The sequence below is a fragment of the Lepisma saccharinum genome, chromosome 16 (genome assembly GCF_977018435.1).
Source record: "Lepisma saccharinum chromosome 16, izLepSacc3.1, whole genome shotgun sequence".
Classification (NCBI taxonomy): domain Eukaryota; kingdom Metazoa; phylum Arthropoda; class Insecta; order Zygentoma; family Lepismatidae; genus Lepisma; species Lepisma saccharinum.
In genome coordinates this window covers 59,791,027-59,809,664 of record NC_139244.1, presented here as the reverse complement: position 1 = coordinate 59,809,664, position 18,638 = coordinate 59,791,027, and the positions used below count along the sequence as shown (strand labels likewise).

General features: G+C 36.8%; 1 protein-coding gene across 1 annotated transcript; it reads right to left on the bottom strand.

Moving 5' to 3' along the window:
- Positions 1-21: 21 nt before the first annotated feature.
- Positions 22-16,795, bottom strand: LOC146000109 (GILT-like protein 1). The gene is made up of 5 exons (XM_083137449.1): positions 16,673-16,795; positions 4,628-4,768; positions 3,814-3,978; positions 2,556-2,702; positions 22-257 (listed from the first exon to the last, which is right to left on the bottom strand). Exons 1-5 carry the CDS (start codon positions 16,721-16,723, stop codon positions 180-182), a joined length of 582 nt encoding a protein of 193 aa, XP_082993575.1. The 5' UTR covers positions 16,724-16,795; the 3' UTR covers positions 22-179.
- Between the last annotated feature and the right edge of the window lie 1,843 nt (positions 16,796-18,638).

Sequence of the window (18,638 nt, the reverse complement as noted above, 5' to 3'; positions counted from 1 at the left end):
TCAATTATAAACGAACATGTGTTTTCATTATTTTATTGAGTCAAGGAAGCGTTTCTTCTCCAATTTACTTCTCTTCTGAAGTCAGTTCAGTTTCTTTTCCTTGAGCATTTTCTTCACATAATTATATTATTTAACAGGCTCTTGTATAATAATATAATATTCTTTCAGTAGTAAGCCTGTTAGTGTTGTTCAAGCAGACCTTGAATGAAAGATTCAAGATCGTTCGTAGCTGCATCGCTTTGGTCGTAATCAAACACCTGAAAATAAAGACAATTATATTAATAAAGTATAGTCGATACCCGGTGGAGGTACATAGTGGTTCGGATCCCACTTTAAACTATAAGTCCAGTCCCGATTAGCCTTACGCTGCATAAAGTGGACTTAAAACACAAACTCAATCAAAAAAAGTATAGTCAGTGGGGGTATTGAAATGGCAATATGGAACTACAACTTCAAGAATTGCCCTCCTCCAAAAATATTGTTATCACATGTTAACTGTATATACAAATAAGTCAGTAGAACTGAAAATTCTTAATTTCATAATATACACTCATAATCTGAATGTCAGTAATCTTAAAGTTGACCATAAGATGTATGGCCCTACCGTGGTTTTGCAGACATAACATTTATGAACACACATAAAGATAAACGTTTCATTTAGTTGTCTGCACACACAAATGCAATACAAAAAATTGGAAAGCAAGCATGTGAGTTAAACATTGACCCACCGACATTCTTTTGGCATCGAGCGAGAATTCGAACAACTCTTTGTTTTATGCACCACATATGATATCTAGTTTGATGTTTGCTATCAGGCAAAAACATCGAAGGCCGAAGTTCAAGTCTCTCTTTTGGTTCACATTTAAGTACTCCAGATTCCACTAGTGATCAATCTCTATGCATTTTCCTAGGAATATGAATAAGGAACTCAGGGGGGGGGGGGGGGAATTAATATAATCCCTTAGAGAACCATCACCATTAGAGGTGTATACGGGTGTCTCAGAAATGTGTGGTATAACTTCAGGTGCGTGTTCCTTACATGTAAACAATGAGAATAGTTTATATGAACATAGGTCCGGAAATGTTTGGTTTCCGAGTTATAGGCTGTAACAACAAGTGCTCACTGGAATTTGTCTATCTTCCACATTTGGTCTATGGCACTTAGTTCTTCACAGTACCCTAGAGGAGATGTTCAAAATGGCCACCCCCGACCTCAATACAGGCCGCACATCGACCTCGCATGGCCACTCGAATATGCTCCCAAATGCCTGGCGTGTTCCATATTGTCTCACAACCTGCTACAATGCGATTGCGGAGAGTATTCACATCTGCCAGTGCAGTCGAATACACCAGTGATTTCAAATGGGCCCACAAGTAGAAATCCAAGAGATTTAAATCGGGTGAGTGTGGAGGCCAAGCAATTGGTCCACCTCTACCGATCCACCGACCAGGGTACCTTCGATTCAGGTACCTGAGGGCAACAAGACTAAAGTGCATGTAGTGCGTTTGTTGACGTATGTTCAGTGGAACATCTTCCAAGATAGCAGGCAGGTTGCTTCCCAGAAATCGTCTGTACACCGGTCCCGTAAGTGTATGGGAAAGTACATGGGGTACGAATAACATGTCACCAAAAATGCAAGCCCACATGTTTAGGGAGAACCGCACTTGGTGATGGAATACGTGCATGTGGATTTTCCTCAGCCCATACATACATGCTGATTGTGGAAGTTCACGATTTCATCTTGTGTGAACTGTGCTTCATCTGTGAAGATCACTAAGGCTAGAAAGTTTTCACGTTGTTGCAAAAACCTTTGGCAGAACACGACACGCGCAGGATAATCTGCTGGTGATACACGTTGCAGATGGTAGAGATACAACTGTTGTTCTCGCAATACTCTGCAGATAGTGGAACGAGGAATTGCATTGCATTGCTAACCTTCGTGTGCTGATTTCAGGAATTGCAGTCACAATATCCAGAATATCCTCTTCTTGCACAGGAGTCGTAGATCGAGGTTGTCCTCTTTCAACAGCACGAGGTGCAAAATTGCCAAATTCACACAGGCGACGATGGATACTCACAAATGTTTTTCTATCTGGGCATCTTTGGTGTGAGCACCTTTCGCGGTACAAACGACGGGCCTCTACAGCATTGCCATCTGCCAAATCATACATGAAGTGCTTATCTGCTCGTTCCTGATTGGTGTACATGGTCTCAACAACGCACACCCAGCATGTACCAGTCATCAAATACCTGGTCGTGTCAAAGAAACCACGTGTGGGAGATAGACAAATTCCAGTGAGTACGTGTTTTGACAGCCTATAACTTGGAAACCAAACATTTCCGGACCTATGTTCATATAAACTTTTTTCATTGTTTTCATGTAAGGAACACGCTCCTGAAGTTATGCCACCTATTTCTGGGACACCCGGTATGTACAATTTTTAATTTCAATTGCAAATAAATATTAAATGGGCTATTTTTCAGTTTGTAATACTGCGCATTGCATGAGTTTTAAAATCATTGCATTTAACAGATATATAGCTAATATACTTACATCATTTATGGCAACAGATGGAACTCCTAGCAGAGGTGGATTTAAATTCTCTGTGGTGTCGGAATATTTTTGCATAAGTTCATCAGCTACGGTGGAATTGAAGCAGGCTCCAATTGGGGTGTAGTCAATGTTCAGTTTTTCTGCACACTGTAAAGAAAATAAGTTAGCTGTTACGTAATGGAGTCAGAATATTACAAATAAACTAAGGCCGAGATGAGATAATATTGTCATGACATGACATTTTTCGAATCTTATTCTATTAAAAAAAGCAATAATTTCCATCCAGGGAAGAAAATGACAATTGGAGGCTGTACGACTAATGAAAACGTTACTATGAAATTATGCGAGCATTTTCTATATTAATAATGTAATATTGATAAATGTAATTTAACATAATCTTGCTTTTATTTGTGTTATTCAGACTTGCTTTTCTGCTACTTTTGGCTTATCGCGATGTAATCATAAAAGTAAGATCACTTGTTTTATCCTATTTTTTTCAACAAAATAGCATTGTTGATTAACTAAAATATAAATTAGGAATATAAATATGTAACACCTCAGATATTGATGAATTCTTTGTTAATTTATATTTTGTTGTAATTAATTTACAAGTTTATTAAAGTATTGTTGAGTCATCTCTTAAGAAACTTCTACTATTTCTACTAATTCTCATCAATTTAAGAAGGAACCAAAGATTATTCCATAGAAAGCACTAATATTTTTATACTTTTAATAGAATTTGAATGTTCATTTGAAATTCGATTTTAAGGAGATGATTATAACTTTGACTTCTCATTTAGTAACCATCTCTGCAAAGCCTTTATGCAATAGTCAACACTCTTCATTTGCAAGGAAACATCATGCGATTCAATTTCAAATTTTTAACAAAAATAGCATTTGGCATGATTATTTCGAACCTACTTCGCGAAGAGAAGATATTATAAGTGAAAGAAAGTAACTTAAGATTTGCATAATTTTTTTTTTTACTCTTCCTTGCACTTATAAATGCAAATAGAACCCTTTTGGTAAAGAGATTAAATAATGTAACCTTAAATACAAAATATTTCTATGCTTGCTTTATGAATTGGTTTTATGAAAAACACTAAACCTCTTGTAATAATTATGACAATAAAATCACCAAATTACTTAGGGAATTTGTTCTTTAAATGATGATGTTAACGAACAGTAAGAACGAAATAATGATGTAGCATAAAAAAAAAAAAAAAACATCTGCGGTATTTCATTTGATTTCGCTTACCTCAGCGCCAGATGTTTCCGTATAGGTAATGGCTGTGTCCATTATGCAGTGTACAAAGTCCACAATTTGATCCTGGCTGGAAAGGACGTCAATGGCACAGGCCTGCACGTAATTGCCATGGCACTCGAGCTCTCCATGCTGGCACACGTAACCACCTTCTACAACCTGGCAAGATGATATCCCCGTTAATACAGAAAAAATCAATTCATATGACTTAATACATATAATGCTACTCATTATACAGTTTATCCAAAGGTGGGTAGTCTTGTGCTAATATCAAATACTAAAATTCCGTGAAAATTACTAATTGAACTTTAACTTCCTTTTTGAAAAACAGACTTACATATTCCACTGGAATTTACATAAAATTACTTTTCAAATTGAAGTTATAACTTGTCTCCAATATTCTTAACAACTGCAAACCCTAATATCATTATTTAAATACCATGGTATTTTTCATATTTTTTAAAAATTTTACAGTCACTAAGCTAGGAAGTTACAAGTTACAAGAAAAATATATAAATATAACAATTATAAAAAAAAAATTGCCATGTGAAATCTCAGACTATGTACGATTTGTCGAGTGTTGCATCACAACACCGACTAACTTTCACAGTATGTACAGGATATTAAGATATTAATAATTATTACTTGGTAACAAAACATTTGATTTCGTATCTTATTCTAACCTTTTCAAGCTACTGAAAAGTAATGATAAATGATCAATGATGGAACACATTAGTCCAAATATCGCTAACATTAGAGCCTGCATTGAAAATGAACTCTGAAGCTACTAAACGTGTACTTAACTTACTCGAGCATTGCCGTACGGAAGGAACTCTACTTCCAGCAACTCTCCGTGCTTTTGGTATGCGGGGTAAAGTTGGTCGGTAACAAACCGTTTGCTGTAAGGACAGAGGGTTTCGTAGAATAGGGAGATCTTCACGTCTGCTGCCTGGAAATACAAATAAATTATTATGCAACAAACAAATTCTCTTTCCTACAATTACATGTTATTCGTGGCCATGGGGATGAATGACAAATGATGAAATGGTGAAATGTTTGAGAGTACAGGCATTTTAATAATTCCCTGAAGTTTCCATGAGCTCTTCACTAAATTTCCTTGATTTTTCCAGGTTTTTCTTGATTTCTCTGAGTTATGAGTGGTATTATAATTTCATCATTCTAATAAAAATAAGGAATTTAATGTTGAGCAATGTGGGTTTGCAAGTGTTGCCAATCAAATGCTTGATGAAACAAAATACACTCCTGACTAGTGACCATGGAAGCATTTTAGAAAAGAGGGTACGATATATACCTACCGTTACTTTGAAAAGTAACTAAGTTACTTTTTACAGCTAATTTATTCTAGAAAAACTAAAACGTGTTGTATGCATGAACTATAAATAGGTTGCTCTTTACTTTTACTAATAACCATGAAAAATTTACACTAATCTCCATTGAATCTCACATGGTCGCTTATCTGAAGTAGCAGAGTAATCGCTGTTTCATTTTTTTTCGCATCCCTTTATACCTGACGGATTGGTGTTATCACCACCAGTGATATTGATTTTTATCTGTGTATTATAGAAACTTTCAGGTGTGATATGTTAAAGTTTCATAATGCTCAAGGCACGGCAAAACCAAAGGCAGAATAATACCATTAGCAATTACGCCCTACGTTAGAAAAACGATGATATGTGAAGACAAGTCAATTCTAAGTAAAATGTATACTTTAAAAAATTACAGCTTGCGAAATATACATGTTTACGCAGCAAACGTAGATTAAAATTGCATTTTTTCTTGTACTGCTGAAACGTACAGAAAAGTAGGTTACAGTACATTGTCGTTTTTGTTGATGTTTGAAGAACGTAACGGATTTACAGTTACTCATATTATAAAGTAACTATTTACTGTTAAGCGAAAAGAGTAAATATTACTTCCAACCATTGATTATGCACTCTTCCCATACACACACATACATATTCGCGCAATGGTGTGTGTGTGTGTGCATTCACTATTTCTCACTTTGTTTCAAATTTTGGAAGATTACTTCAATACTTTCCTACAGGACAATACAGCTGAGGAGACCCTCATGGTGGTATCTGAGATCCGGACCTCGAGCGAATAGTAGAACACAAATATATGTGTCACTATAAGTGGCTGCGATTATGGGGGGGCGTGGCGGGCAGTTGCCCTCCTTTTGACACTTTTGCCTCCACACTATTCTAAACCTTATCTAACAAAGCAAAGTAAACACTGTTCTTCCACCACTTTGCAAGCCAATCGCCGCCACTGATCGCTATGATATATATACAGGGTGGTCACAAAGTTGGTGTACCCCCCTTTATTTTCGACACTACGATGGTAATAGTTGGATTACTTGATATGAACACATACCTATGTAATTGATTAAACCACCTCTAGGACTTATTGGAGGCGCTTCAGAACATATTGAGGCGAACGTCACCGCCAGGAAAAAGGTCTTATTCACACTTATATCGCGAAGTGTACCACAATATGGTGCAGAGTTCGGCCGTGCTACGAAAAGACGGTCTCCATACTGATGTTCCGGACACTTATATCATCAGGTATGTGTTCATATCAAGCATTCAACCATAACCATTGCAGTATCGAAAATAAAGGGGGGGTACGCCAACTTTGTGACCACCCTGTAGTTATACTGTGTGTGTGTGTGTGTGTGTGTGTGTAAGATATATATATATATACATCCACACACACACACAAATATACAGAGATAGTAAAATACAGGGCGCCCGTTCTCCAAGGCGTCTGAAAATTTTCACCCTGTGCCTGAATTTTAAAATTCAATTCAAACATTTTTTTAATAGTTAAGAGTTCGCTTACAGAAATTTCCGCTACCTTTTTTAATTATTTTTAAAAATATTTGTGTATTTTCTGTATCACGTGTATCATTAAATCAGAATAATAAACATGCATTATAAATTCTTGCACTGTTGCTAACCAAATTTTAAAGTCTGCAGCGATATATGATAAGAGTCGGCCACATATTATAATGTATTGCATAGTTATCCATGCTGTTACAAGTTGAGCCTTCTTCAGGAAGGCCACTCCGGCGCAAGAATTAATTACTTTTAATTCAAACCTTGTGTTATTTAATAAGTTAAATGTTTCAAGATCACATTTCATAGCTTATCTTAGTTGGCCCGTTGAAATATTTTTAGAGCTTTAAATAAAACTCTCTTTCATTCTCCTTCAAATAAACTTTGAAAGTGTGAAGCGTAGTTTATTGAAATAGAAAGGGGGCGGGACACTGTAGTAGGTACAGTCTTGGACACAGCTGGCTTGTAACGAACCTATTGAAGAAGCAGTGAAGCAAGCCATCAATGTCTGACCACCAAGCGCCTTGTGACTAGACAACCCAAACAGCATTGCAATTTTGCGGCTTGTATACCAGTCACGGGTATACATCTCTGTAAATTGAGTAGTGATGCCAAAGAGAAATACGAGATGAAGATTGCCGATCGTAATGTCTCGTGTTCTCGACATGGAATAATACTCGGTCCACGTTACGTTCCATTATTTAATGTTGTTTGGGAATGAACATGACGGACTAGGTTTATATTTTCAATCCTTGCATTACAGTAAATTCCATATTTTACAATTATATTAATGCTTTGAACGAAATTAATGCCCAGAAAAACATCGAACACACGTTCACACCATTCTTCGCACACACATGCACGTGAAAACAAACACACAAAGCTAAGTTTTAACTTCCAAGTGAATGTCCAAATAACAGTAAATGGAGAAGCACGATGTGCGAAACATGGGATTTTTCACAGAAAGAATGCGTCTATTTGTGACATACGTGGTTTCTATTAATAGACAATGAAACAATTATGAGAGAAATTAACATGCATTTTCGTCTTCAGGTGCTGAGGAAGGAAACAGACTGACTGGAAAAAAGAAAGCATGGTGCTATCGATAGGCTGTTGGTTAGCGTACAGAGCTTTCATCAGTGAGGTCTAGGTTCGATCCCCACCAAGGACATTTATTTTTATTCTTTTCTATTAGTGAAGAAGTATGTAATATTGTTTTCTAGGCATTTTGACGAAAGGATACGCATCAAATTTGTTCGTTTAATCTGTATTTTCATTCTTCTAATAAGTTCTCTATCGCAATGGGATATAGAGATTCTCTATCTAGGCGATGGATATCTTCTCAATGGTTACGTAGCTGCGATTCTCCAGTCCCTTACACCCACTTGTCTTATTTATTTACTTCATTTCATATCTAACGAAAACACACAGATATAGGTAGAACAAGAAACACACCTCGCGTCTAAGGTTCCAGACTCGAGTTCTGGCTTTTTTTTGTGAGGGTGATTATTCTTGTGTGTTTGTTTATCATCTTTGTCAAAAAAATATTCCTCATTATTGTCGTGATTAACCTAGGGAGAGACCAAAGCGACTGAAATAACAAAAGTACAGAAAATGCAAGACACATCTGCCTAGGCATGTTATACCTTGGGAATTAGCAATCTGAAAATTAACTTGCGTTTCAATTGACTACTTGCGAAAGAGTTTCGTGTTGCCTCGTTTGGAGTGTTGGTTATCGTGTCGGACCAGCATGCGGGCAACCCGAGTTCGAGCCCAGCGAAAGGCAAGTTTTTTTTGTTTTTTTTGTCTAATTTCATCCAACCTTATTTATAAAATTGAGGTTTCTGCAAAACCTTTTGAATTGCATGTCACTTCGTATGTTGGTAATCTGAAAGCATCAAAGATGAAAATTTGATGTTTCGAAGCGACGATGTATTTGTGCTTGTGTTGAAAAAACGCAGTTATTTATTAACGAAAAACATGCAGCCACGTGTTCATTGAGAACGCTTCCTAGTTGTCAGTGCTAATATGGCAGTAATTACAGTCTGTCAACACACACCAACTTTCACGTTTCCCGTAAAATTATTACCTTTCCACGTTTCAAAATCATGAGTGCTGTCTAAAGCAATACTTTGATACTTGCGTTTGCATGTTCGAATCTAAAAGTAATACGAAACTTTTTTCCCAACAAATGACATTCAAACCATTAATAACTGTTTGAAATGTGATACTGATATCATATATGGAAAGAATAAAAATGGAGAATTTCGCTTAATACAACTTATAAATAGGGAGCGGAAGTTGATGAAATGTCATCTTTTTTCTGACATCTCGGACACGATGCCCATTAAATATACACAATATTACACTTCATCTAGAACCCAAAAAAGGTAATTTTAAAGTGCATTTTTTTGCATTTGTTGCCATTTGTCAGGTTTTAGGTCATTTTCCCGGATTTTCGGCATTTACCCGTCATTTTTTGCAATATTCGGTATATTGTTTCATCATATTTTGTCACTTCTTTAATTTTGGTAATATTCTTGAATCTTTTCACCAAGGTATATATATCTCGCAGGATTGCAATTTACGAGCAAAAGAAATGCTGAACTGGTGACAGTTTTTGTTGTGTCGGGGGAAACCACCAGGTGCCCGCCTGGGGCAAAGTCAGATTTAAGATCAGAAAAGGAAAGGCTTGAAATACCATAGCTAGACCCCGTTTGCACTGAAAATCCTCGTTGCATATTTTAATTGAATGTGCGTGTGTTATCATTTGGTGCCCTTTTTTTTTAAAGCAAGATTGCATTTTGTTTAATTTCATTTTCATTTCAATTTTTAAACTGAAACTAACAAATTTGATGGTCATTTCTTGCATTTTACGTCATTTTTTCCCCATTTTTTAGGATATTCTATAGGTCATATACCTATATTTTTTAGGTCATCAACTTCCGCTCCCTACTTATAAATATATTAAATTATGTGGATACCTGATGTGAAACGTACGATGCACGATCAGAGAGTCTGAATGTTGCATTGAAAACTGCAGAGAACAATGACTGACTTATGAACAGTGAAAGGTTTTTCCATGCTCCAATGGGATTTTATTTATAACTATAAATAAACAAGGGAGAAGGTCACAGGTTGGTATGAACTAAATTGTAATCTAAAAGTTTTAATTGAAGAAACAAAACACGTTCGCGGTTAAAAATAGGGCATTCAATTTCAGACACATTACACTAACTGAAAGACTATTTTCAAAATTAATAATATTTGGATAACCGGCAAATCCAAACTTGATGTTAACCACGTAATGCACTTGATAATCAAAGAAACATAATTTTTCTTGTGCATGCCCATTATTTTGTGTCTTGATTGTTGAATAATGCGTTGAAACGAACAGGAGTATGTTTTAGTGTGTGTTTAGAATCTCTTGTGTACTGCATGTAAATACTGAAGTCATTTTAGTATCCTAATCAAATAACAATTATTCAGTGTAATCCTTTAAAAGGAAAGCCTTTGTTTCTTTGCAGCTGTTCATGACAGAAATTCAATTGCAAGACAAGTTACCAAATTAGCAATAGTTCTCTTACATATTTGTGGTATGTGCTTGTCTGCCTTATACCGGATGATGAAGGAAGCAGATATAAAAGATAGACAATTACTGTTCTTGGGTAGCTCGTCCTGCTTTCGTCAGAAAACCTGATCAGCATACTGAACCAAGCCATCACACGAGATACGACTTCAATAATATAATCCCGTTTCTGTGGCCAAATACCTCCAAAAAAAAGGCAATAAAATTGTCAGTGTGAGGAGACGGAGAAATAATTTCCTTTTATCTTACATTATACTCTGTCTGTATGCCTAGTGTGGTTTGTCTGTCCCAAAGCTGAAGACAAACCTCTGTCTGTTGTAACGCGTGGCATGTTTTCTTCCAGTTTACAAATCACGTAAAATACCTTCGTTCACTTCAGTGTGCTGGTTCTGCAGGCTCAAGGTCATGTCGACTGATAACGAGATAGACCACGTGACTCCGGGGCCAACTGTCAGCACCGAAGACTAGCTTCAGTAACTTTTGCGAGGTTCCTTCTAGTCCTTGACAGAGCGCATGCTCCGTAATTATGTGCAGAAAACCCATGTTTTCTGTGTATAAAATTTACGTATGTTTGGATTCTGTGCTCAAATGTTGCAGTAAACATAACTCCGTGACACACAACAACAATTACAAGCGCTTCAAAGATTAGAAACTTAGCAAGCGTTACTCATAAGACGATTAGATTGTCCGACTGACAGAAGACCAGGTGGTGGGTTGGTAGCGTGTAAGTTTGACACGCAGGAGATACTGGGTTCGATTCCCCTTTGATTGCCTCCAATTTTTTTCTTAACTCGAGCGACTATATATTTGAATTTATTTATTGCGAACATTCTTATTTTATTTGCTGTGCGAATTGTTGAATTTTGTTTTCGAAACGATTACGATAATTTCTTGTGAATAGTATTATATGTATTTCTGGATCATTTTCTCGAAATAAATGTATACTTTTCGCCAGGCATAACATTTTGTTGAGTATGTTTGTAAAATGATGAGATATGTGGAAAAAACTATCGCAAAAAATAATTTTCACAAATAAAATTTAAAACAGTAAAGTAAAGATTTCCACCCAAAAATAAAGTAAAAATGTATTTAACTTTTACTCAAATAAATTATTAAATAAAATGCAATAATTAGTTGCTCGAGTTATATAAAAAAAACAGGGCAATAGAACGGGAATCGAAATCAAAGTCTTCTTTACGTGAAACTTATCCGCTACCACGGGGCCACTTGACCACTTGAAAATCATGTAATAGCTTCGCCTCATCAAGGCACTTGGAACTCATCGAAACCTTCAAGCGCTTTTCCTCGATTTTTTCCTTCTTTTAAGTCCACTTTATGCACAGTAAGAAAACTGGATCTATAGTTTAAAGTGGGATTTTAACCACTTGGAACCACTAAACCGCGTATCAAACTTTTCCTCTGGAATTGTTGGCTAGCGTGCGATATTACCAATACTCGGTTCGGGCATGGATGTGGGTGTTTGTCCCAATGAGAATACAGATAATATAGAGGAAATTGACATGTGTCACAACTGAGAAAAAGGTGAAGAACGAGGATACTATTAATTTTGAAAATACTCTTTCAGTTAGTGTAATGTGTCTGAAATTGAATGCTCTATTTTTAACCGCGAACGTGTTTTGTTTCTTCAATTAAAACTTTTAGATTACAATTTAGTTCATCATACCCACCTGTGTCCTTCTCCCTTGTTTATTTATAGTTATAAATAAAATCCCATTGGAGCATGGAAAAACCTTTCACTGTTCATAAGTCAGTCGTTGTTCTCTGCAGTTTTCAATGCAACATTCAGACTCTCTGATCGTGCATCGTACGTTTCACATCAGGTATCCACATAATTTAATATATTTATAAGTAGGGAGCGGAAGTTGATGACCTAAAAAATATAGGTATATGACCTATAGAATATCCTAAAAAATGGGGAAAAAATGACGTAAAATGCAAGAAATGACCATCAAATTTGTTAGTTTCAGTTTAAAAATTGAAATGAAAATGAAATTAAACAAAATGCAATCTTGCTTTAAAAAAAAAGGGCACCAAATGATAACACACGCACATTCAATTAAAATATGCAACGAGGATTTTCAGTGCAAACGGGGTCTAGCTATGGTATTTCAAGCCTTTCCTTTTCTGATCTTAAATCTGACTTTGCCCCAGGCGGGCACCTGGTGGTTTCCCCCGACACAACAAAAACTGTCACCAGTTCAGCATTTCTTTTGCTCGTAAATTGCAATCCTGCGAGATATATATACCTTGGTGAAAAGATTCAAGAATATTACCAAAATTAAAGAAGTGACAAAATATGATGAAACAATATACCGAATATTGCAAAAAATGACGGGTAAATGCCGAAAATCCGGAAAATGACCTAAAACCTGACAAATGGCAACAAATGCAAAAAAATGCACTTTAAAATTACCTTTTTTGGGTTCTAGATGAAGTGTAATATTGTGTATATTTAATGGGCATCGTGTCCGAGATGTCAGAAAAAAGATGACATTTCATCAACTTCCGCTCCCTATTTATAAGTTGTATTAAGCGAAATTCTCCATTTTTATTCTTTCCATATATGATATCAGTATCACATTTCAAACAGTTATTAATGGTTTGAATGTCATTTGTTGGGAAAAAGTTTCGTATTACTTTAGATTCGAACATGCAAACGCAAATATCAAAGTATTGCTTTAGACAGCACTCATGATTTTGAAACGTGGAAAGGTAATAATTTTACGGGAAACGTGAAAGTTGGTGTGTGTTGACAGACTGTAATTACTGCCATATTAGCACTGACAACTAGGAAGCGTTCTCAATGAACACGTGGCTGCATGTTTTTCGTTAATAAATAACTGCGTTTTTTCAACACATACACAAATACATCGTCGCTTCGAAACATCAAATTTTCATCTTTGATGCTTTCAGATTACCAACGTACGAAGTGACATGCAATTCAAAAGGTTTTGCAGAAACTTCAGTTTTATAAATAAGTTTGGATGAAATTAGACAAAAGAAAAACTCGCCTTCCACTGGGCTCGAACTCGGGTTGCCCGCATGCTGGTCCGACACGACAACCAACACTCCAAACGAGGCAACACGAAACTCTTTCGCAAGTAGTCAATTGAAACGCAAGTTAATTTTCAGATTGCTAATTCCCAAGGTATAACATGCCTAGGCAGATGTGTCTTGCATTTTCTGTACTTTTGTTATTTCAGTCGCTTTGGTCTCTCCCTAGGTTAATCACGACAATAATGAGGAATATTTTTTTGACAAAGATGATAAACAGACACACAAGAATAATCACCCTCGCAAAAAAAAAAGCCAGAACTCGAGTCTGGAACCTTCGACGCGAGGTGTTTGATTGATTGATTGATTTAATTTATTTTACTTCGCGTTTTGTGCCTCTAGGCTAATTTGCGAAGATGGGGATGAGTGATGAAATGATGAAATTGATGAATGGACATTCACAAACAACCAAGCCCGACCGGGATTCGAACCCGGGACCCTTCGACGCGAGGTGTTTTTCTTGTTCTACCTATATCTGTGTGTTTTCGTTAGATATGAAATGAAGTAAATAAATAAGACAAGTGGGTGAAAGGGACTGGAGAATCGCAGCTACGTAAGCATTGAGAAGATATCCATCGCCTAGATAGAGAATCTCTATATCCCATTGCGATAGAGAACTTATTAGAAGAATGAAAATACAGATTAAACGAACAAATTTGATGCGTATCCTTTCGTCAAAATGCCTAGAAAACAATATTACATACTTCTTCACTAATAGAAAAGAATAAAAATAAATGTCCTTGGTGGGGATCGAACCTAGACCTCACTGATGAAAGCTCTGTACGCTAACCAACAGCCTATCGATAGCACCACGCTTTCTTTTTTCCAGTCAGTCTGTTTCCTTCCTCAGCACCTGAAGACGAAAATGCATGTTAATTTCTCTCATAATTGTTTCATTGTCTATTAATAGAAACCACGTATGTCACAAATAGACGCATTCTTTCTGTGAAAAATCCCATGTTTCGCACATCGTGCTTCTCCATTTACTGTTATTTGGACATTCACTTGGAAGTTAAAACTTAGCTTTGTGTGTTTGTTTTCAAGTGCATGTGTGTGAGAAGAATGGTGTGAACGTGTGTTCGATGTTTTTCTGGGCATTAATTTCGTTCAAAGCATTAATATAATTGTAAAATATGGAATTTACTGTAATGCAAGGATTGAAAATATAAACCTAGTCCGTCATGTTCATTCCCAAACAACATTAAATAATGGAACGTAACGTGGACCGAGTATTATTCCATGTCGAGAACACGAGACATTACGATCGGCAATCTTCATCTCGTATTTCTCTTTGGCATCACTACTCAATTTACAGAGATGTATACCCGTGACTGGTATACAAGCCGCAAAATTGCAATGCTGTTTGGGTTGTCTAGTCACAAGGCGCTTGGTGGTCAGACATTGATCGGCTTGCTTCACTGCTTCTTCAATAGCTTCGTTACAAGCCAGCTGTGTCCAAGACTGTACATTTGAGTTCTAACAAGGCCTCCTCGGTGCCGTAGTGGTAACGTCGTCGCTTTGTAGGGATCCTGGGTTCCACACCCAGTGGGGGCACAAAGTGGATACAACTTTAAACTGTAGGTTTAGTCTCAATTAGCCTATCTCTGCATGAAGTAGACTTTTTTCAAAAAATAGAACTTCTAGAACTTTCCAAAATATAGAGCTTTTACGTTAAATACCTTTGAAAATTGGTCTTATTTTGCATTTGATTAAAAGAAACGACTTACACGTTTCAAGATTGTGGTGGAAGAAACGTTTTTCTCTATATCATGCAAACGAAAGCCTAATTTCTACTTCCATTTGCCTAAATTACATTTCCGAAGAACAAGAAGGAAACATCACGAAAATTTTATGCAATCACTGGAGCCAAATGTTTTGGACAAGAAGTTTGTAACATTATGAGTGATTTCGGAAGGACACAAGGGTCGAAAGAGCCCTTAACTTTTCGGCGTTGGCTCAGCGTCGTGAGGACAATTAAAGAGCTCTTGAAAAAAGAAAAGGAAGTAGCGGACTCCGGTCTCGAAAGCCAGAAAACAGCGGCGATGGGACTCGACGCGCTGACCACGCGTAACCCAATTTAAAAAAAAAAACTCTCTGACAGGACCTGGTCTTTGAGGGGCGTTGCGCCATTTAGTAGGGGCCAACAAGGGGCAAAAAAGACAAATTTTGTGGCCACGATAATTGTAGCAACATTAGATATTTTAAGGTAAAATTCATGTAGCTTCTAGTTATCTTGGACAGATGATCTGTTATTGGCTTTGAGGTAAATCGGTAAAAGTGTTTCACGATGGGGGCGAAGAATCGATATTTCCCAGGTTTGGGGAATTCCAATCTGTGTCTGATCTACATTTTCAGAAATTAAGAAATTTGCCTTGCAGGAATTTTAGAATATCACTTACACGCTAGTTTGGTAACGAAAACTTTCAAGCATAGTGCGTTGTTGAGGAGCATCACCAAATATCTTTCCCATATCAACCAGATCGTACATTTTCCAGCAGCCAAATGCCAAGAACTGTTTGGAAATCTCATCTCATTTCATCATCTCATCTGCAATCTTGACGGTTTTATTTACATATTAAAGTTTCGTCAAGATTTGTTGCCATTCCTTCATATTTTGTACTTCGGCCTTTTCTGATGGCATCTTCTTTTCTTCATTGTTTTGGCACAGTTATTCATTTTGCATAACTGTCGTGCAAAGTGAGCATATTACATTGAGTAGTGTTTACTTATATGGTTAAACTTGGCTAGGTAGCTACTAGACTGATCTATTTCTTTTCTTCTATTTTTTTTAGAGAGACAGAGAGATGGTCACCATTATACTGCTTAATTTGCTTCTTTCTTTTTTTAATTAGTGGTTCCTTTTAATGATTGACCCGACGCTATGCACACACCCATCTTGTCCTTTTTATAATTAAACTACGATTTTACTTAATTAATTCGTTGCATTTTATGAATTCTTCTTAACGGATCCCGTTGTCCTATATTATGTATAGTATTAGGATGATTATGATGGGAAAGCCATTGCATATATCGGATCGTCACAAAACTTTGAAAAATACACTTGGCGCAGTTGATGCACCAACGTGTTAGGAAGCACTAGTGGTTAGATTGATTGAGTTTGTGTTTTAAGTCCACTTTATGCACAGTAAGGCTATTTTGGACTGCACCTACAGTTTAAAGTTGGATGCGAATCACTATGTGTCTCCACCGGGTATCGAAGCCAGGACCCCTTGATTACAAGAAGACGACGCTACCACTGTGCCATCGGTAAGGACGGAAGCTAAAATTATCATAAGTAATGCAATTTAGTGACATTATGTATAATTATTACCTGGCTAGCAGCAATAGCCCCTGCAACCAACAAAAACACGAGAGAACCCATCGTTGTAGATAGCACCAGAAAGAGTGAAGTTGGAATTCTAGTACTAACTTACTAGTATCGTCTATATTTATGGTATCGATAAGATAAAATATAAACCTGCCTGAGTAGATGACTCCTTTTTTCAGGAGTACCAAAACAAAAGTGTCATAAACAATATCTATTGTTATCAGATACTTATGGCTGTGGCATTGAGCTATTTATCATCATTCTGTCGAAATAAGTGCCGAGGAAAACCCTAAAGTTGAAAACTTAATCACCATAGAGGAAAATAGAGATCCATCTGCAGTTGTAATTTACAGATGTGGCATTTTGATGGACAGATTATATAAAAATCCTTATCTTCTTCTCAAGAAATCTCTGGCGTACCTCTATCACATTTGTAATCTCGTCATGTAAGTGAAAGTCACATGCAAGTAGTAGATCACGTGGTCTCCCCGATTGCATAGTTGCCTTGTAATCAAGGGGTTCCGGGTTAGATTCTCCGTGGCGGAACATCGACACAATGGTTAGAATTCCAGCTCTGGTTAGTTTATTCAAGTATTCAAGTATACTTAAAATCAACTTACATGCGGCTGACAAGGGAAGTGGGGAGCGAGAAATACGCAGCAGACAAACCAGACAACAGCGGTTTCGTCGAGAGTTACGACGTCGCGGAAGGATGTGCTGTGCTCACCTCGTTCTATCGCGCTAGATTGGTCGCTTACCGGCTCACAGCTTTCCTTGTCAGCATGTAGGACGCCCGCCGTAAGACTGGAATTGAGGAGTAGGAGAAGCTAATAATAGAGCCTCCCCGATGGTGCAGGGGTAGCGTCGTTGCCTTGTAATCAAGAGGTCCCGGATTCGATACCCGATGGAGGCACATAGTGGTTCGGATCCCACTTTAAACTGTAGGTTCAGTCCCGATTAGCTTTGCTGTGAATAAAGTGGACTTAAAACACAAAGTCAATTAATCAATAATTAATCAAAAGGAGAAGCTAATGCCTGCAGTAACTTTACTGTTTCATTCTGCTTCAGATGCATCGCTGGATATCTGACTTTGCCCCAAGTTAATGGTTAATAAACAAGAAATTTTCAATCGATTTGTATCTTCCATATCCTTCCTTTTTTTCACAGCAAGCCTATATAGCCGTTAACGCGGGAGCCAAGTAGATTTTACCCCCCAGAATACTAACTTTGGGGGAGAAGATATTTGTTTTTTTCTCTCCTCGAAGGGTTCGATGTCATGCAAATCTATGATTTGCCATCAATATTGATCATGAAAAATTATTGATTCGTTGATTTGGGTTACTTTACTTCGCTTTCTTGCCACTTTTGGCTAATTGCAAAGATGAGGATGAGTTTATATGACGGAATTGATTACACTGATTACACTCACAAAGAACACCCATTCCCAGGCCGGGATTTGAATATGAATTTGACCCTTGATTAAAAGGGCATGGGAAACGTCAAGATACATAATGAAATAATAATTAGTTTCGTACATCATAACAGAAAAGAAGAAACATTGTGTAGTACATTACATCACTACACCAAAGTAAAAATTGAAAAATACACTTCATTACACTACAATAAAAATACATTATTGTTGCATGATTGAAATAAGAATAAAATTAAAATACACATAGTTTAGTACTACATTGGCCCGGTATTGTCTTGTTCCATGAATTCTCTGATACATATTTTTTTTATTGTTTGTATTTGTTTATCTTTTGGAGATATCAGTTTTATGTCATGAGGCAGCTGGTTGAAGAATGTTTTCCCGGCATTCATTGGTGATTGTTTTGAGATATTGAGTCTGGTAATAATTATCTTTCCCCCTTGTATTGTGGTTGTGTAATTGGTTATTTTTAGTCATGCTTCCAATATTTAGAACAAACGTTATATCCTTATAGATGTATAGGGAGTATATTGTCAT

What these genes read in the sequence shown, in the direction of transcription:
- LOC146000109 (XM_083137449.1), bottom strand. Translation starts at nt 16,723, where the DNA reads ATGGGTTCTCTCGTGTTTTTGTTGGTTGCAGGGGCTATTGCTGCTAGC. An exon ending in TTCCGTACGGCAATGCTCGA is followed by an intron (nt 3,979 to 4,627) that starts GTAAGTTAAGTA and finishes TCATCTTGCCAG; the next exon opens with GTTGTAGAAGGTGGTTACGT. An exon ending in CGGAAACATCTGGCGCTGAG is followed by an intron (nt 2,703 to 3,813) that starts GTAAGCGAAATC and finishes TTTTCTTTACAG; the next exon opens with TGTGCAGAAAAACTGAACAT.